General features: G+C 45.8%; 2 protein-coding genes across 6 annotated transcripts in view; one reads left to right on the forward strand and one right to left on the reverse strand.

Moving 5' to 3' along the window:
* Positions 1-349: 349 nt before the first annotated feature.
* Positions 350-15,053, forward strand: part of NUP54 (nucleoporin 54) — a 40,291-nt gene continuing 25,587 nt past the window's right edge. For 2 of the 5 annotated variants that reach the window (XM_085579441.1, XM_085579442.1), the window contains exons 1-13: positions 993-1,450; positions 2,956-3,117; positions 5,137-5,220; positions 5,323-5,466; positions 6,092-6,321; positions 8,399-8,586; positions 9,027-9,223; positions 9,971-10,025; positions 10,590-10,683; positions 11,153-11,260; positions 11,628-11,747; positions 12,081-12,191; positions 12,523-12,720. In XM_085579441.1, coding sequence (XP_085435567.1) covers positions 1,108-1,450; positions 2,956-3,117; positions 5,137-5,220; positions 5,323-5,466; positions 6,092-6,321; positions 8,399-8,586; positions 9,027-9,223; positions 9,971-10,025; positions 10,590-10,683; positions 11,153-11,260; positions 11,628-11,747; positions 12,081-12,191; positions 12,523-12,651 — 1,965 coding nt within the window. In that variant the 5' untranslated portion in view covers positions 993-1,107 and the 3' untranslated portion in view covers positions 12,652-12,720. Of the gene's footprint in view, positions 1,451-2,955; positions 3,118-5,136; positions 5,221-5,322; positions 5,467-6,091; positions 6,322-8,398; positions 8,587-9,026; positions 9,224-9,970; positions 10,026-10,589; positions 10,684-11,152; positions 11,261-11,614; positions 11,748-12,080; positions 12,192-12,522; positions 13,338-15,053 lie in introns of those variants that run through there. The other 3 variants (XM_085579443.1, XM_021529570.4, XM_021529572.4) reach the window with 3 other exon arrangements.
* The window catches only part of PPEF2 (protein phosphatase with EF-hand domain 2), a 28,200-nt gene continuing 13,645 nt past the window's right edge, over positions 499-15,053 (reverse strand). Inside the window, exon 16 of the mRNA XM_085579438.1 lies at positions 499-15,005. Within this exon, the coding sequence (XP_085435564.1) occupies positions 14,824-15,005 (182 nt within the window). The 3' untranslated portion in view covers positions 499-14,823. The remainder of the gene's footprint in view (positions 15,006-15,053) is intronic.

The raw sequence follows: 15,053 nt of genomic DNA on the forward strand, positions 1-15,053 counted from the left end.
GTTTCTTCCCTGTGAGCGTGGGGAGGCCCATGAATGGATTCTGCAGAGCAGCTGCGCCTGGATCCCTGCAAGTGTCCAAGGCCCAGATGGAAGGGGCTTGGAGCAGCCTGGGATCGTGGAAGGTGGCCCTGCCCAAGTGTGAAAACCAGAATTCACTGCTTAGAATTTTTCAACGTTTAATAATAATAGGATAAAACAAGGACAGTGTTTCCAGTGCTGGGGTGATCCTGGCCAAAGAATACCCTGCTGTTTTACAGACAGTGTTTCTGATGTTGTGGGAGCTCCTTTGTCTGACTGCTTATCCCCATGACATCCTGGGTGTCAGGTCAATATATTTTATTTCTTCTCAAGTCTCCATCCTGCTTGATAAGTGTTTAGTGTGTCCTCCTTAAATTTAACATAGTATTCTCTAATTGTCCTCTGGTGCTCTGGTTTGTGTCATGATTATCACTTGGACAGGCTGGTCAGTGGATGGCCTTACACTGCTTTTAGTTACACAAAAGCCTCTTTATTTTTTTACATCTTATGTTTTGCTAAGGTCTGTAACACAGTACATTCATCACACTATTATTTCCATAAGTGATACAGAGGTATTATATTGATTACACCACTATTTCTATAAGCATCACAGGGCATGCTTAAGGTGATAGATTGTATTATTTTAACAATACTATTCTAAATACTTATAATCACAACGACATGCATAAGCTACTACATAAATGAGAAAGCCAGTATTATCTGGTCATTTTTCCCCCATGGCAGGCAGAGGAGCAAGATGGGCTTTAAGGTGCCTTTGAAATCAAGCCCTTCTGGGATTCTGTGACAGCGTTGTCACCCCAAATCTTGTTTTCTGGGAATAACCCTGGGAAAACGCTCTGGAATCTGCCCATGCTCTGCCTTTCCCAGCATCGTGGGATGCTCTGGGTGCAGCTGCCACAGGAATGTGCCCGGAGGGAGACTCCGTGATCTCCGTGGCCAGCTGTTCCCTCATGGACGTGGGGTGCCTGTGGGAGCCGTCACTGCCAAGTTCCGCCCGCCAGCTCCTACAACGGGCACACCCGAAGGAACGGCGGCACTGCGGTCCCAGTGCTGGGGGAAATCCAGGGAATGCCCCCGATCCTCGGGGAAGAGCTGCCTGTCCTTGTTCCCCTTTATTTCCCTGCGTCGCGTGGGACGTTGAGCCTCTCCCGGCGCCCCCGTCCCGCCGCCCGCAGTGGTACAGCCCGCTGGCGCGCGCCGATTGCGTCACCGCGAGTCGCCTGCGCCACCCGGAAGCGCTTTGGCGGCGGCGGCGGAAAAGCGGCGCGTGCGGCCGGTTTTGTTTGTGGCCGGACCCGCCGCGGGGGCTCGTACGCGCCTCCCGCGGGGGCCTCCGCTCGCCGTCCCACGATCGGCCCCATGGCCTTCAACTTCAGCGCCACGGCGGGAGCCGGGGCCGCCAACCCGACCGGTGAGCGCGGGGGGGCGCGGGGCGCGGAGGGGCGGGGCGGGGGGAACCGAGCAGCGGGCAGCGCGTGCCCCCCCCTCTCCTGGCCAATGAGAGCCGCGGCGGCCGGCAGCGCGTGCCCCCCCGCCAATGAGAACAGCGGGCGCCTCAGAGGGCCGCGCGTGCCCCCCGGCCAATGGGGAATCGCGGCGACGGCCCGCGCGTGTCCCTCTCGTGCTGCTCCCCCCGCCAATGGGAACCGCTGAGGCTAGCAGCGCGTGCCCCCCCGCCAATGGGGATCGCGGCCCCCTCAGGGACCCGCGCGTTCCCCCCCGTCGATGAGAATGACGGCGGCGGCGGCCCGCGCGTGCCCTGCGGCCAATGGGAGCGGCGGTGGCCGGCAGCGCGTGCCCCCCGGCCAATGGGAGCCGCGGCCGCCTCAGAGGCGCCGTCCCGCGCCTCGCGCGGACCCCGGCGGGTCCGGGAGTCGCTCTTGAGGCGCTTGTGAAGAGGTGGCTCGGATCAGCATTTTGCTTGCAATAAATTCGTCGTTTGGACGAGATGCCCTTGGAAGTTCATTTTTTAGCAAGGTAAAAGACGGGTTGACTTGTAAAGTTAGGCTTTTCCCCTTCTGCTTTTGTCACTGTCAGTCGTGGTGAAGTGTAGGACAGAGCTTTCCTTGCCCTCACTTAGTGAAATAATTAATTGTTGGCTCCAAACAAGTCCTTGGGACAGGACTCATCTTTGCTCTAGTCAGCCTGAATTTTACTGTCTCTTTTACACACACTCTTTCTGGCCCCATCTGAAAGTAAAACATCACCTTGTGCTGCCTGTACACTGTGCCAAGGTTTGTGACACTCACAGACCAATATCAGAGGGAAATCTGGGATCACACATCAGGACTTCCCGTTGTCTGTCCAGCATGAACCTGCTTCAGCTGCTTCCAAGGGCTGCTGGGCGTATCAGTAAATCCAGCAAGGCTGAGGTGGGCAGGTTTTGGCAATAGAATTTGGATAAGTCTGCCCTGGAGTAACTGAGGCTTGTGTGGTCCAGCCTCAGCTGCTGGAGCTGAGTTTCATGGTTATTCTGCTGTCACGTATCTGAGTGTATTATCTGTGTGAAGATGGTTTACTCTTGCCTTCCTGATATTTTAGTAATTTTGCTACTATGTGTTACACTTAAGACGAATGCAGCTGCACTGAGCAGTCTTAGGCTGTTGAAAATTACTGTTAATGTGAATATTGAATCACAAAGATATGGCTTTGAAATAAGGTGGGGAAATGCTACTGCTTTATGCATTGTACAATTGAAAAATAATGTCTTTACAGCAGCAGTGTGTGGAGCTTTTAACTGTCCTCCTTGTGTCCAACAACTAATGTTTAATACCAGTTAATACCTTTTACTCTTGTCTGTAACTATGCCTGTCTTGCCCATGGGGATGGAAAAATGCTTCAGCTTTACTTTCCTGGGACCTGCCTTTCACTCAGAACTAATGTTGCCTTGCTCTTTTTCTGCTTCCCGCTCGTCAGGATTTGGTGGGCTTGAAACTGCAAACTCCACTGCCAGTGGGTTTAATTTTGGGGGTTTCGGATTAACTGCTAATCCCGCGGTGAATTTTAATATTGGGAATTTCGGTGTTTCCACTACCTCAACTCCACCTTTCAATTTTGGTAACAGTCTGGCGAGCGCAGGTAGATAATGCCTAAATACGTGTTGTGTGGTAAATGTTACCAGCAGGGGTCCAAGAATTACATCCCTCACTGGGGATACGTGTCGACTCCTAATCCTCATATCCAGTGAAGACTGGCCATTAAAGCTCTGGAAATGGAATGGGTTGGAGAGCCACAGACATGGAGGGGTTTTGCCTGTTAAATTCTCGAGGAATGGCTTTTGAGGAAAAATAACCCCATAGCCAAAAGTCTCTGGAATGGGAATGAATCCAGGTGATCCCGAGCAATCCCAGCTTTCCCCTGTTTCCTGACATGAGATTCTTGGACTACTGCGGTCGTGTTTTCATCTTCCCCCGTGTCTCCTCATCGGCCTTGCATTGGCTGTCATGAACGCACCACACCTCAATAGTTTCTGTGCAGAAACGAATTGTATACGACCGGCACGAAGTCAGAGCCCAGCTGTGACCTGTTCCCCAAAGCCCTGCATCCCAAAACGGCCCTGCCCCAGCTCTCCGGGGACGCTCGTGCTCCAGGGAACCCTGCACGACATGGGTGCACTGTGGGGGGGTGGCTAAGGAAGCCCTTTGTGGCCCCATGGAGATCCAGCAGATCTGAGCCATCAGCTGATGTCATTTCACTTCAAATATTTCCCATTCCCTATAAAAACACCGGACCGGATGGATTTCTAGTGCTCGTGTTGGTGTGGAATTAGCCCAGGGGGTCCCGTTGCTGCTGCTCGTATAGGAATTCCGTCCATCCCACAGTGTCATCGCTCTCTGTGTCAGCGCCTCTCATCTGTTCTGTGCACTCCAGCAGTCCCATTGGGTTTATTTGCTGTGAACACTCTTGGGCTGGATTTCTTTGCCTTCATTTGAGCTGCTCCAGAAGAGACCGTGGGTAGTCCATTTGATATTTAATTTGATACTTTGGTATTCACTCAGGTCCCTTTTCAAGAAAGGATGACTAAATTTGCAGTGGGTACAAAGGTACCTAAAAATGGTGTTGTCTGCTGGTGCTCCTGCCAGGGTGTCCCGCTTGCTGGCAGGACTGAAACATGGGTGTTACAGGGAACAATTTCTTGTGTCCACTCACATCAAGATTTTTGCTGAGTGGACATAAAATCAGCTTTGATTTATGCTTTTCATTTTGTTTGTGGACAGGAGGACTGTGAGTGTAGTAGATCTAAGGAACCTTGGTTTTTTTTTTTGCTATTGACATGTCAGTTAGGAGAGACAGCATCTTTGTGACAAACCCTTCGTAGCAGACTGTCTTTTGTTGTTTGAGCATGTGTAAAAGCAGCGTGAAACACAGAGACCTTGGTTTCCCGGGCAGGTCAGTGCTCCGCAGGCTGCACCTTGGGCCAGTGCCATTGGCACCACTGGAGCTCAGGTGCTCACTTAGATCCTCTCCTGCTGGCTAGTGACTTCTTTTGCTGAAAACCTGTGGAAGGCAGACTGCTTTTGCATCCATCTACCTATACTAGTGGTTGAATCTCCAAATGAGGTGTAATGGGGAGGATCATTGGGAAACAAGGCTTTAAAGAAAAGGACCCTGTAGAATTTTACCTGTAAATTTTGCCTGTAAGCACAGCAACTGTGTGTACCTGGCCTCAGGCTTTGTTTTTTTTCCTGAGGTTAGGACTGTTTGTAAAGTTCGCAAAACATCAGGTTGTTTATTACACACTTAGCAGTGACATTGACCAGAAGTATTCCTGAGAAGGAATGTAAGAAATAGCACTGTTAGTTGTGTGTGTCACTAGGGAAAGCACGTCCCTCTGGTAAAGGAACAAGATGTCAGTGGACTGCTGCCTTTTTGTTTGCTTTCATGACACACCATACAAGTTCTGGCTTTGTGGTCTGTGTTTTGTCCCCCATTTCCTTGGACGATGAACTCGATCCCCATGCTCACTGTGAACTACATGCTTGTTCCATGTGCCATCCGTCTGTCAGCACCTGTCCCTTAACACCCGAGGTCGCTTGTCGTGTTGTGCCCAGCTCCGGGGCCGTGTGCCGCTGCCTGACCGCAGTCTGTGCTTGGCAGGTGCCTTCGGAGGCTTTGGGACCACCACCACCACCGCGGCACCGGCGTTCAGCTTCTCTGCTCCCACCAACACCGGCACCAGCGGTAAGGGACCGAGGGGCTCGCTGCCTTCAGAGCAAATCCAGGAGTGCTTTGGATTACACGGCTGCTGCGCTCTTCTCAATAATCATGTACTTGTTTCCCCAGGACTCTTTGGTGCTACCCAGAACAAAGGCTTTGGATTTGGTACCAGTTTTGGCACAGGAACTGGAACTGGCTTGGGCAGTGGGTTGGGAACTGGGCTAGGCTTTGGAGGCTTTGGAACTCAGCAGCAGCAGCAGCAGCAGACCAGTGAGTATGGCCTTTGATTTACCCATCCCTTAGCAGTGAAAGCGCAAGACTGCCATCTTCAGTTGCTGGGGTAGTGGAGCAGAAGTGTATTGTAACAGGAGGCGGTTTAACACTTAAACTAGAGCTCAAGCAAGTCCCTGAGCTTCATCCTTGAGCTTCCAACAGTATTTACCCCTTTGGTTTAATGCTGGTAGAATGTAGTTAGAGAACTGATGTTGCAGTCACAGCATTACAAGAAGAAGGAAGAAAAAGGCATTGAGGATAATTTAAATGGAGCTAGATAATAAGCAGCTTCAGGCTCTGAGTTCACTGAATTTGTAACAGCCAGCCTGCCTCTCAGATTTAGATATTGAGGGTGCCAGATAGTGACATGGATCAATACAGGTGTCTCATTGAAAAAAAAAAAATTCTAATGTAGCATTCAGGAACTTCTGTTGTAGATGAAGAATGGCTGTAAAAAGACACTTAAGAAACATGAACTGATTTTAATTCATTTATTTATTCAATGTTTCTATTTTGCTTGTCAGAATATGATAAGAAGTGATGCTGGTGGTAGGGAGGTTGTAGGTGATACCATGGTCATGGTTGGTCAAGGGGTTCATTTATTTCTCTTCATCCCACCCAGCGTTAGGCACTGGGTTGTTCAACCAGCCTGCCCAGACACCCGCTCAGTCCAACCAGCTCATCAACACTGCCAGCGCCCTCTCAGCCCCGACACTGCTGGGAGATGAGAGGGACGCCATTCTGGCCAAATGGAACCAGCTCCAGGCCTTCTGGGGCACGGGCAAAGGCTACTTCAACAACAACATCGCTCCGGTGGAGTTCACGCAGGAAAACCCCTTCTGCCGGTTTAAGGTATGGCATGGTTCAGCTGCCCACAGAGGGCGCCGATGCCCTTACTCTGCTGAGCCTGAGCAGCTCATGGGTGTTAAACCAGAGTTTGTCACTGTAAGAGTATTCTGAAACAGTATTTTTCCAGGTAATCTGCACAGTTCTGATGCATACTCATCAAATCTGGAAATCTGGGTGGTGTGGAGGGACTAGATAATGAGCCCAGATGTGGATCATGAAAGTAACTATTTCATGTGCTAGCATTCAGGTTAGTGTGTGTGTACTTCGAACAGATCTGTGGAAATTAATTTTAATGTGTGTCTGTGTATGTTACAATAAGACAGAAACAATTAAAAATAACCTTCTTGTCTGAAAGAAACTGTGAACATTTGGAATAAGAACTTCAGGGTCTTTCTTCATAGCTTTGTCTAGATTAAAATAACCCTCTGTGAACCTGGCCTGTGCCGGGTTTAAAATCTGCCAGCCTTTATCCTTGCCAGTGCTCATGCTGACTCCATTCCCTGTGTGAAGTCGTCAGCAGTTCCAGATTTTGCTTCTCATGTTGACAAAGAATTTGTGGTTCTCCATCCTCCACAAATCCTGCACCTGCTGACTGTCTTGCTAAGCCTCAGGCTTGTAAGGGGATTTGGGGCAGGCATGGTGATACCCTCCTTCCCTGAGCTGATCCTTTGGAGTGCAAACTTTGTGTCCTGAATGTAGGTTAATACTGAATTAAGTCTAGTGTTGATTATATACATTATGAGATTTCTGTAACATTTTTGCAGCAACTGTGCCTGCCTAACAAATGTCTGGTTTTGTGTCACCTTTTTCAGTGTTACCTTGAACATATTATTGGCAATGCACCTGAAAGCTTATTTTCTTGTAAGTTGTTGACTGGAACTGCTTTCACAGTTTCTGAGCTTTGAAAAATTGCCCATTATAAGTTGTGTAATGCAAAATCAGTTATTTTAGAGTTTCATTTACTAAAAAGAGTCTTCAGATTAAACAGTGCCAGATACTAGGTTTACTCTTGTCCCTGTGACTGGAGCGTTTCTAATGCCATGAATTCACGTGCCATAAGTGAAATACTGACAAGTTGCATCTGTGCCACCAGTGGGAGATGCCTGCAAAAAATAGGGGAGAAGGTGGCACAGGGACAGGAGCAGAGCGTCATAAGCTATTTTGGTTACTGCCTCTGGAAACACCTGGCAAAATCAGATAAAAAAAAGCATTACATGAAGGGTTCCACTTGTACACAATTCCAGCCCTAGGACACATTAGAAGCTTGCAGCTCCAGACCAAGAAATGCATGCTGCTAAGGTACTTTTACGGGCTGTTGTTTGAAGGACCACAGTGAAGTAAAATAAATCTGTTCTAGTTTGAAAATGCTGTGTTGCATAAAGAGATCGTGGAAGAGTTATTTATTTAAAACAGAAATACCAGAGGTGTCATGTGCTTAAAAACAAATTCTTCCTTAGCTGTCACTGTTGTGCTCCGTGGCAGGCTGGCGGGTTCTGCAAGGCTCACCATGGCAGGGGATTGCCCTCTGCTAACAAAACTGGGCTCCTGGGCATGTCCCCAACTCATTTCTCTCTTCAGCTGAACTTGCACAAGGGGAAAGGTGCAGGTCACCCACCCACGTGCAGTGTCAGGGCCTCACAAAGCCCTTGCTCTACACCCTATCACCAGTGCCGGCTTGGGGTGAGAGCTGATAGGCAAGAGGAGGTGAAAGCTGCCACTCTGCTTTTGCTTGTAAGAAAGTCTGATTATCTGGTTCCATTTGCAATTTGGAAAAAGAGACAGTTTGTAAAATGGTCCTGATTGCTGTGAGCTCTGCTGTGTTGGCAACACCCCTGATGCGAAAAGGATACTTAGAACTTGTTAAAATCCACACTGTTTCAAAAGCTGCTGTACTGATGGGTGTGTGAAAGATTGATTTAAAAGGAGATTGATTTTATGTTCATGCAGCTCTGAATAAATTGTGAGTTAAATTTTGAACCAGTTACTCTAAAAATGGAGGAATTTAGCCCCTTCCCTTCATGTCACAAGGATATGCATTTGCTAAGTAACATACCTTAATTTTTTATTTGTTCCTTGGCAGGCTGTGGGTTACAGTTTAATGCCCAACAACAAAGATGAAGATGGCCTCGTGGTCTTGGTGTTTAACAGAAAAGAAGCAGATATTCGAAGCCAGCAGCAGCAGCTCGTAGAATCACTACATAAAATTTTGGGAGGAAACCAGACCCTCACTGTCAATGTCGAAGGTGTTAAAACGATGCCCGATGACCAGTACGTGACATTCCCAGGTTGCCTGTTGATATTGCATGTTAGAAAGGATTGGTGCCTGAGTCTTCCCTTCTCCTTGATTTTAGAACTGTTCATCCTAAGTTTGATTTGTATCTCTTATTCCTTCGTATAGTTGTTCTTGTGGCATTAAGTCCAGTATCTTACCAGTGATTTTAGGTTATCTTAATGTAGTACTGCTATCACCATAGAATATGGTTGGTAAAACTGGGGGGAGCGGAGAATGTAATAGTATTTACAGCCTTTCTCTCTCTCCGTTGCTGCATTAAAGCCTGCAGCTACTGGTACTTTACATCTCACAAAGCTAAAGGAAGTTAAAAGTTATCTGGGAGAAGTGATAGCTTGGATTTTGAGTGGTTTTGTATTGTGTTAGCTCCTTTGTGCTGCTGGCCTTTTCTCAACATTCTGCATTTTGCCTCACTTAGGACAGAAGTGATCATTTACATTGTGGAGCGCTCGCCCAATGGCACCTCGAGGAGAGTTCCTGCAACGACCCTCTACGCCCACTTTGAGCAAGCCAACATCAAATCATCCCTGCAGCAGCTGGGGGTCAGCCTGTCCATGGCCAGGACAGAGCTGTCCCCGGCACAAGTCAAGCAGCTCCTGCAGAACCCTCCTGCCGGTGCGTGGGCTGGGCCTTTTGGGCTCTCTGGGAGAAAAGCTGGTGTCGGCCTGCTGGAAAACACCTGTGAAAAGAAAAAAAGAAAAGTTAAAAATCAGAATAATCATGTCTTGTACTCATTTGCTAGTTTTCAGATGGCTCTCTTAGCTTGCTTCTATGGCCACAGACAGCTTTGCACATATATCATTAAGGGCTTTTCATGTCATTTGATTAAATTACTTACTTTTGTGTCTACAGCTTTTATATATGTCCATGTTTAGGATATGAAAGGTTATGAAATCTGGATTGGAAAAGGCACTGGACCTCGTCTTGCAGAAAAGTCAGAGTTAACTCCTACTGGGATTATTTTGCCAACTGATTTGGTACTTAGTTACTGATTTTTAAAATATTTGTTTATTGCACACAATAAGCAACTTTAAAAGGACAGATGACCCAAATAGCATATAGCATATAGTGGGAGCAGTATGACTTTAAAGTATGGATAATCCAAATGGAGCACCTATGGGTTATTCCTTTTCCCTGCTTTCAAACCAGTGCTTGACAGCCTTTGGATCTGAATTTACTGCTGCTGCTCAGGACCAGGACTTTTAAAGAGCTACCCTTTAATTAACCTTAATTTGTGTAACAGGCATTTGGGTTAGTATGATTCATAGAGTTTGTGTATTTCACAGCATTTTTATTTTTTCTGATTAGCAGGTGTAACATGTCTCAGATAGCCATACTAAGAATCCCTTTTTTTTTTTTCAGGTGTTGATCCAATTATATGGGAACAAGCCAAAGTTGATAATCCTGATCCTGATAAGTAAGTCAAATAGTGTCCAAGTATTGAAATATTGCAACAAGGCTTGAACAAGGGAGAAGGAGATAATAATTGCATAGTGCCCTACAGGAAACTTGAAAGAAAGTTACTTGAGTAGAACTTGGCCAAGCGCTGATCCCCTTGAAAGCAGTGAAGATTACTGGAAGTGCCTGTCTTAATCCCTTTACCCATTTAGGTGCTTAGGAGCTGTCAGGATAAAGAGTCTTACTTGGGTTCCTTGGAGGTGTGGTGTCCTCCATTACACAGATTAGTTATTGTGACTTATTTTTTGCAACCATTATGGTTTTTTTCTCTTTCTTGATGAATGTGCTGCACCTTTGTACCCTCCAGTGGTTACAGATAAATTGGGCTGGTTTCTTTATGAAAAAGGAACAGGTTGTTGGGAATAGTGAGGACGCTAGAACTTTGCAAAAGAATATATGGTTATTTATTAATTTATAAAAGATCAACATAATCTGTGACTTTATATTAGATTCTGTTCATAATTATTAAACCTTACCATGTGTCCAGTATAAAAACATGTTGTAAGAAATATTTGTGTTCTAGGCTTATTCCTGTACCAATGGTGGGTTTCAAAGAACTTCTGAGAAGATTGAAGGTCCAGGATCAGATGACCAAACAGCATCAAACTCGATTAGATGTAAGGGTGCTCATCTTTATTGTACTTGTTGTTGACAAAGGATGTGCTATTAAATGCACCTGCCCCTGTGTGTTCAAAGCAGAAACATGAACCATGTTCTTAAAATATCCCTTAAATAGATCTTTGCCCAAAAACTGAGCAGATTGGTTGGGCTTTCATTTGTTTCATGTTCAGGCTTACTGTTTTGTTACAGGCTAATCCACACCAGCTCTATTAAGTTGTATTGGCATGGACTTTTAACTTTGGACAACCAATTTTCCAGTGCCTTCTAAAAATCTCAGTTGTGTATGAAAATAAGCATAAAGCAGAACAATAGAGGTAGAAGAAAGCTTTCTAAAATCATCTGGGTCAAAGACACCAAATTGCTGGGTTGTGTAGCATCATGAAGCTCCCAGTTTTAAATCAGGCCTACCGTGTTGTGTTATCAAAAACTTCTCTGGCTTCCAATTTACTCCCATCTCTTCTGCAGATAATATCAGAAGATATCAGTGAGCTGCAGAAAAACCAAACGACAACTATGGCAAAAATTGCACAGTACAAAAGGAAACTGATGGCGCTTTCACACAGAACTTTGCAGGTAACAGGGATAATCTAATTAAGTCCTTTGACACAGTCTAGTGCCAAAAACAGTCTCAGAGGGAAGAAAAACCTGTTCCATCTTGTGCAGGCCAGTGCTGAAAATTATTCTGACTTCAGCTAACAGGTGTTCATTTAAGTAGCAGGCAGAGCTCTCAGGGAAAGCTCAGGTCTACCGTACTTGGGAACCTTCTTTCTCACTTACCCAAAACCACAGGATTGCCCTGAGGTCTTAGAGCAGCAGACTAAATGACAGAGCAAATCCAGTGAGAAACAGGCTGAAGGAAGGACAAAAAGATGTAGATGGGCTGGTGGGGAGACAGATGGGCCAAGTGTTCTCTAATGAACGTCAAAGGCTTCTTTTGTAGGTGCTAATAAAGCAGGAGATCCAAAGGAAAAGTGGTTATGCTATTCAAGCAGATGAGGAGCAGCTTCGTGTACAGTTGGATACAATTCAGTGTGAACTTAATGCACCCACGCAGTTCAAGGTGAGTGGCTGACAGAGTTTGGCTAACACCTCTGGGGTTTCCTCACTAAAAACATGTCAGTTTTCCAAACCATGTGTGTCTATTCGTTGTGGAAGGTCTGGCAATGTGATAGGTTGTAGCATCATGCTCTTTGCTGAATAGCCAATAGGTATTCCAGTAGTTTTGAGTTCTTGGAAATAATGGAGTCGCTTACCCCTTGCATGTCTTCCAGAACATCTAAAAATTGAATGAACAGCAATACTTTCAGCGCTGGAGACGCAGGGAGTGGTAGATGCTGAAGCTGTACCAGCTGTAAATGAGTTGTGTTTGACTGAAGCCTGTTTCTCTTCCCAGGGTAGGCTGAATGAGCTCATGTCTCAGATCAGGATGCAGAACCACTTTGGAGCAGTGCGGGCTGAAGAACGCTATTACATAGATTCAGACCTCTTAAGGGAAATCAAGCAAGTAAGTGTTACTGGGTAGAACCCTGGCCTACTCTTTGAACTTGATCATTTAAGCCAGACACACGCTGACTGGATCTGGAATGCCATGTTCTTGCCTTGTTTGATGAAGTCATCCTTATAATTGGTCTCAGTGCTAGGGCACCAAGCTATTGTGCAAAACCACTCTGTGGAGATAGGCTATTAGTACAGAAATGCTGTTATTCCTTCTTCAAAGAAATGATGCCAGGATTATCAATGTGCCAATGCCACCAGTCATGACACTTTTGAGAAATATTACCTAGTAAGTCTGTGAAGCTGAACAGTACTCACACTGGTTTCTGAACTGTCTGCAGCACCTGAAGCAGCAGCAAGAAGGGCTGAGTCACCTAATCAGCATCATCAAGGATGACTTGGAGGACATCAAGCTAATAGAACACGGGCTGAATGAGAGCATTCCCATCCGAGGGGGAGCCTTCAGTTGACTGGTGGAGGTTTACACAGAACATGGTAGTGGAGTTCATGGCTCACCTTCCAAGGCTAAAACTGTTGAGGTAAAATAAAACACATATCTTGTAGGAGCAAAATGGTATTTTGTCTGTTACTTTAGAATTAGCAAAGCCTCTTCTAAGCTTTTAAAATTGACCTTTGGAAGGTTTATATTTTATAAAGCTTATATGCTTTAACAAAAGAAGGAAAACTGAATCTGTTCAGATACCATTTTACTATAAAACTATATGTACTATTGTACATTTTTTCCTTTTTTCATTTTTTACAACAGCGTTGTCCTAAAAAATGCAGTGCTGAGGGGATTGTTTCACTAATGACTCAGTTTGTGGAAAGCTTAGCCTGCTTCCATGTTCTGTCAGAACGATCAAGTAGCACCATTGTGTAAACAGCTAACTTAAATCATTACAGAGATGTTTGTTGCTGTAACTCTGTTGTTCTCTGCAATACCAGTCAATTACTGGGGCAAGCTGCAGAAAGTTCATGTTTCCAGTTTCTGTCCTTCCTTTGGACTGCAAGGATCTAATGGTTATGTTTTATCACTTTACATATATGAACTATACAAAGCTTTGCTGCCCCTCTAAGTAACAGTATGTCTGGATGTTGTCTTCTGCCTTTTTTTAAATTGCCCAAGAGTAATAAATTCAGTCTGACTTTGTAATAAGTGGTGTGTGGTGTTGGCTCTCGGTGACATCAGCAAAGCAGTGACGCTGCTCACAGCTCCAGGTAAGTGCACTTCACTCTGCTCCAGGCACTGCAAGGTAACAGGCTGTCAAACCCAGTGCCACAGAGCTGCTTGGCAGCCTCAGTCCCCAAACCAAAATTAAAAGTATGGCCCCTAGATCCTACCTGGCAGCAAGGGCTGCAGAGCAGGGACCTACTCACCCCCTACCATCGAGAGAGACCTGCTTTTCCCCTCAGTACCAAAGTCACTTAAAATAACTGAAACATAAAACAGTGATCTCTGCAGTAGGAGTTTGTACAGCAGAAAAAAACATGGAAGAGGCAAAATAATTTTATTCATTAGCCATCAGAATTAATTCCATTCATTAAATTTGAAGGATGGAAAGATAGAAATACAGCTGGAATGTGCTGGGACCTGTATTGTGCATTTGAGAGTCTTTGTGGAAGCATGATTGCATTACAATTGAAAAAGCCTGAGTGGAACTCTAGTTAAGGGGGAACATGATTAGTCCAATCTATGCTTTTGGAAGCATAGTTCCAGTTAATAAATTGTCTGCACTGGACAATGAGCTCTATAAGAAATTCAGTGAGACTAGAATTCTCTTTTGGGGGCTGGGGTAGCAGTCTTAAGTTAAGTCTTCTGCCATGGGGCCACTGCTAGACTGTGCTGCTTGTATTTGAGAAACACATTGTTTCTTGTTTTGCAAACTCTTCACATTCCAGCTCACTTCATGAGCTGGAGTCCTACCATGCTTCGAAACTAACAAACCTGCAGCATAGGCTCCCTAGCAGGGGGCTACTTGATCTACTGCCCTGGGCTTTGAAAATTAAATTATCTCAATAGATCTTTTAAACATGTGCCCCTGCTAGAGACAGTGTTGCACATTTGAGGTATTTCTTCCAACATTCTGCTCTACTACTACATGTACTTAGTAGCTCCGAACTTCCAGAACAAGCTTACCACAGCAGGGGAACACGAGCAGGGAAGTAGGTGTCATCACTGGAACAGCACTGCTGCTCACAGAGTTAACTAGAGAAGAAATGAACAGCCAAGCAACAGCAGTCTAGAAAAAACAGTTTATTAAAAGGAAAGCTGCAATCAAACAGGTGCTACCTCCTTAAAACGCTGCCTACAAGTAATACATTGACTTTCACTTTACTGCACGTCAATACACCTGTGACATTTTCTCACATTGACAAGAGAAGCTAAGTTGCATCTTCCCTTGGAGCAGGCAACTATTTAAAACACAGCTTCTTTTAAAAGCAGTTGGAATTGAAGTGCAGCTCATCTATTTCACCTGTTAGCTTCCCCAGATGGGTTACAGCTATCACCTACAGTGATGTCTGTTTTGGGCACCTGCCTTCCCTTTCCCTGCTTGCCATCTGCAGGCACACTCTAGGTTAGGTGGGACAGTCCTGGCTTTGTAGAAATCAAGGCATGGGACATGGCAACCCTCGGCAGGTTCTCAGGACAGGCGCTGTTTGACGAGGCGGAAGGCTTCCAGGAACTCGTTGAAGTCAATGTTGCCATCCTTGTTGAAGTCAATGCTGCGGACCAAGTCGTTAATGCCATCATCCGTGAGTTCAATGTTCATGTGGGAACTGAACAGCTTCCATGTTTGCTGGAATTCCTCAAAGGAGATGAGACCTGTGGAGGAGCGTTTTACATGCTGCAGCTAGATCTAATGTGGAGAAC

The sequence above is a fragment of the Lonchura striata genome, chromosome 4 (assembly GCF_050655825.1).
Source record: "Lonchura striata isolate lonStrDom1 chromosome 4, ASM5065582v1, whole genome shotgun sequence".
In the NCBI taxonomy this organism is placed as follows: domain Eukaryota; kingdom Metazoa; phylum Chordata; class Aves; order Passeriformes; family Estrildidae; genus Lonchura; species Lonchura striata.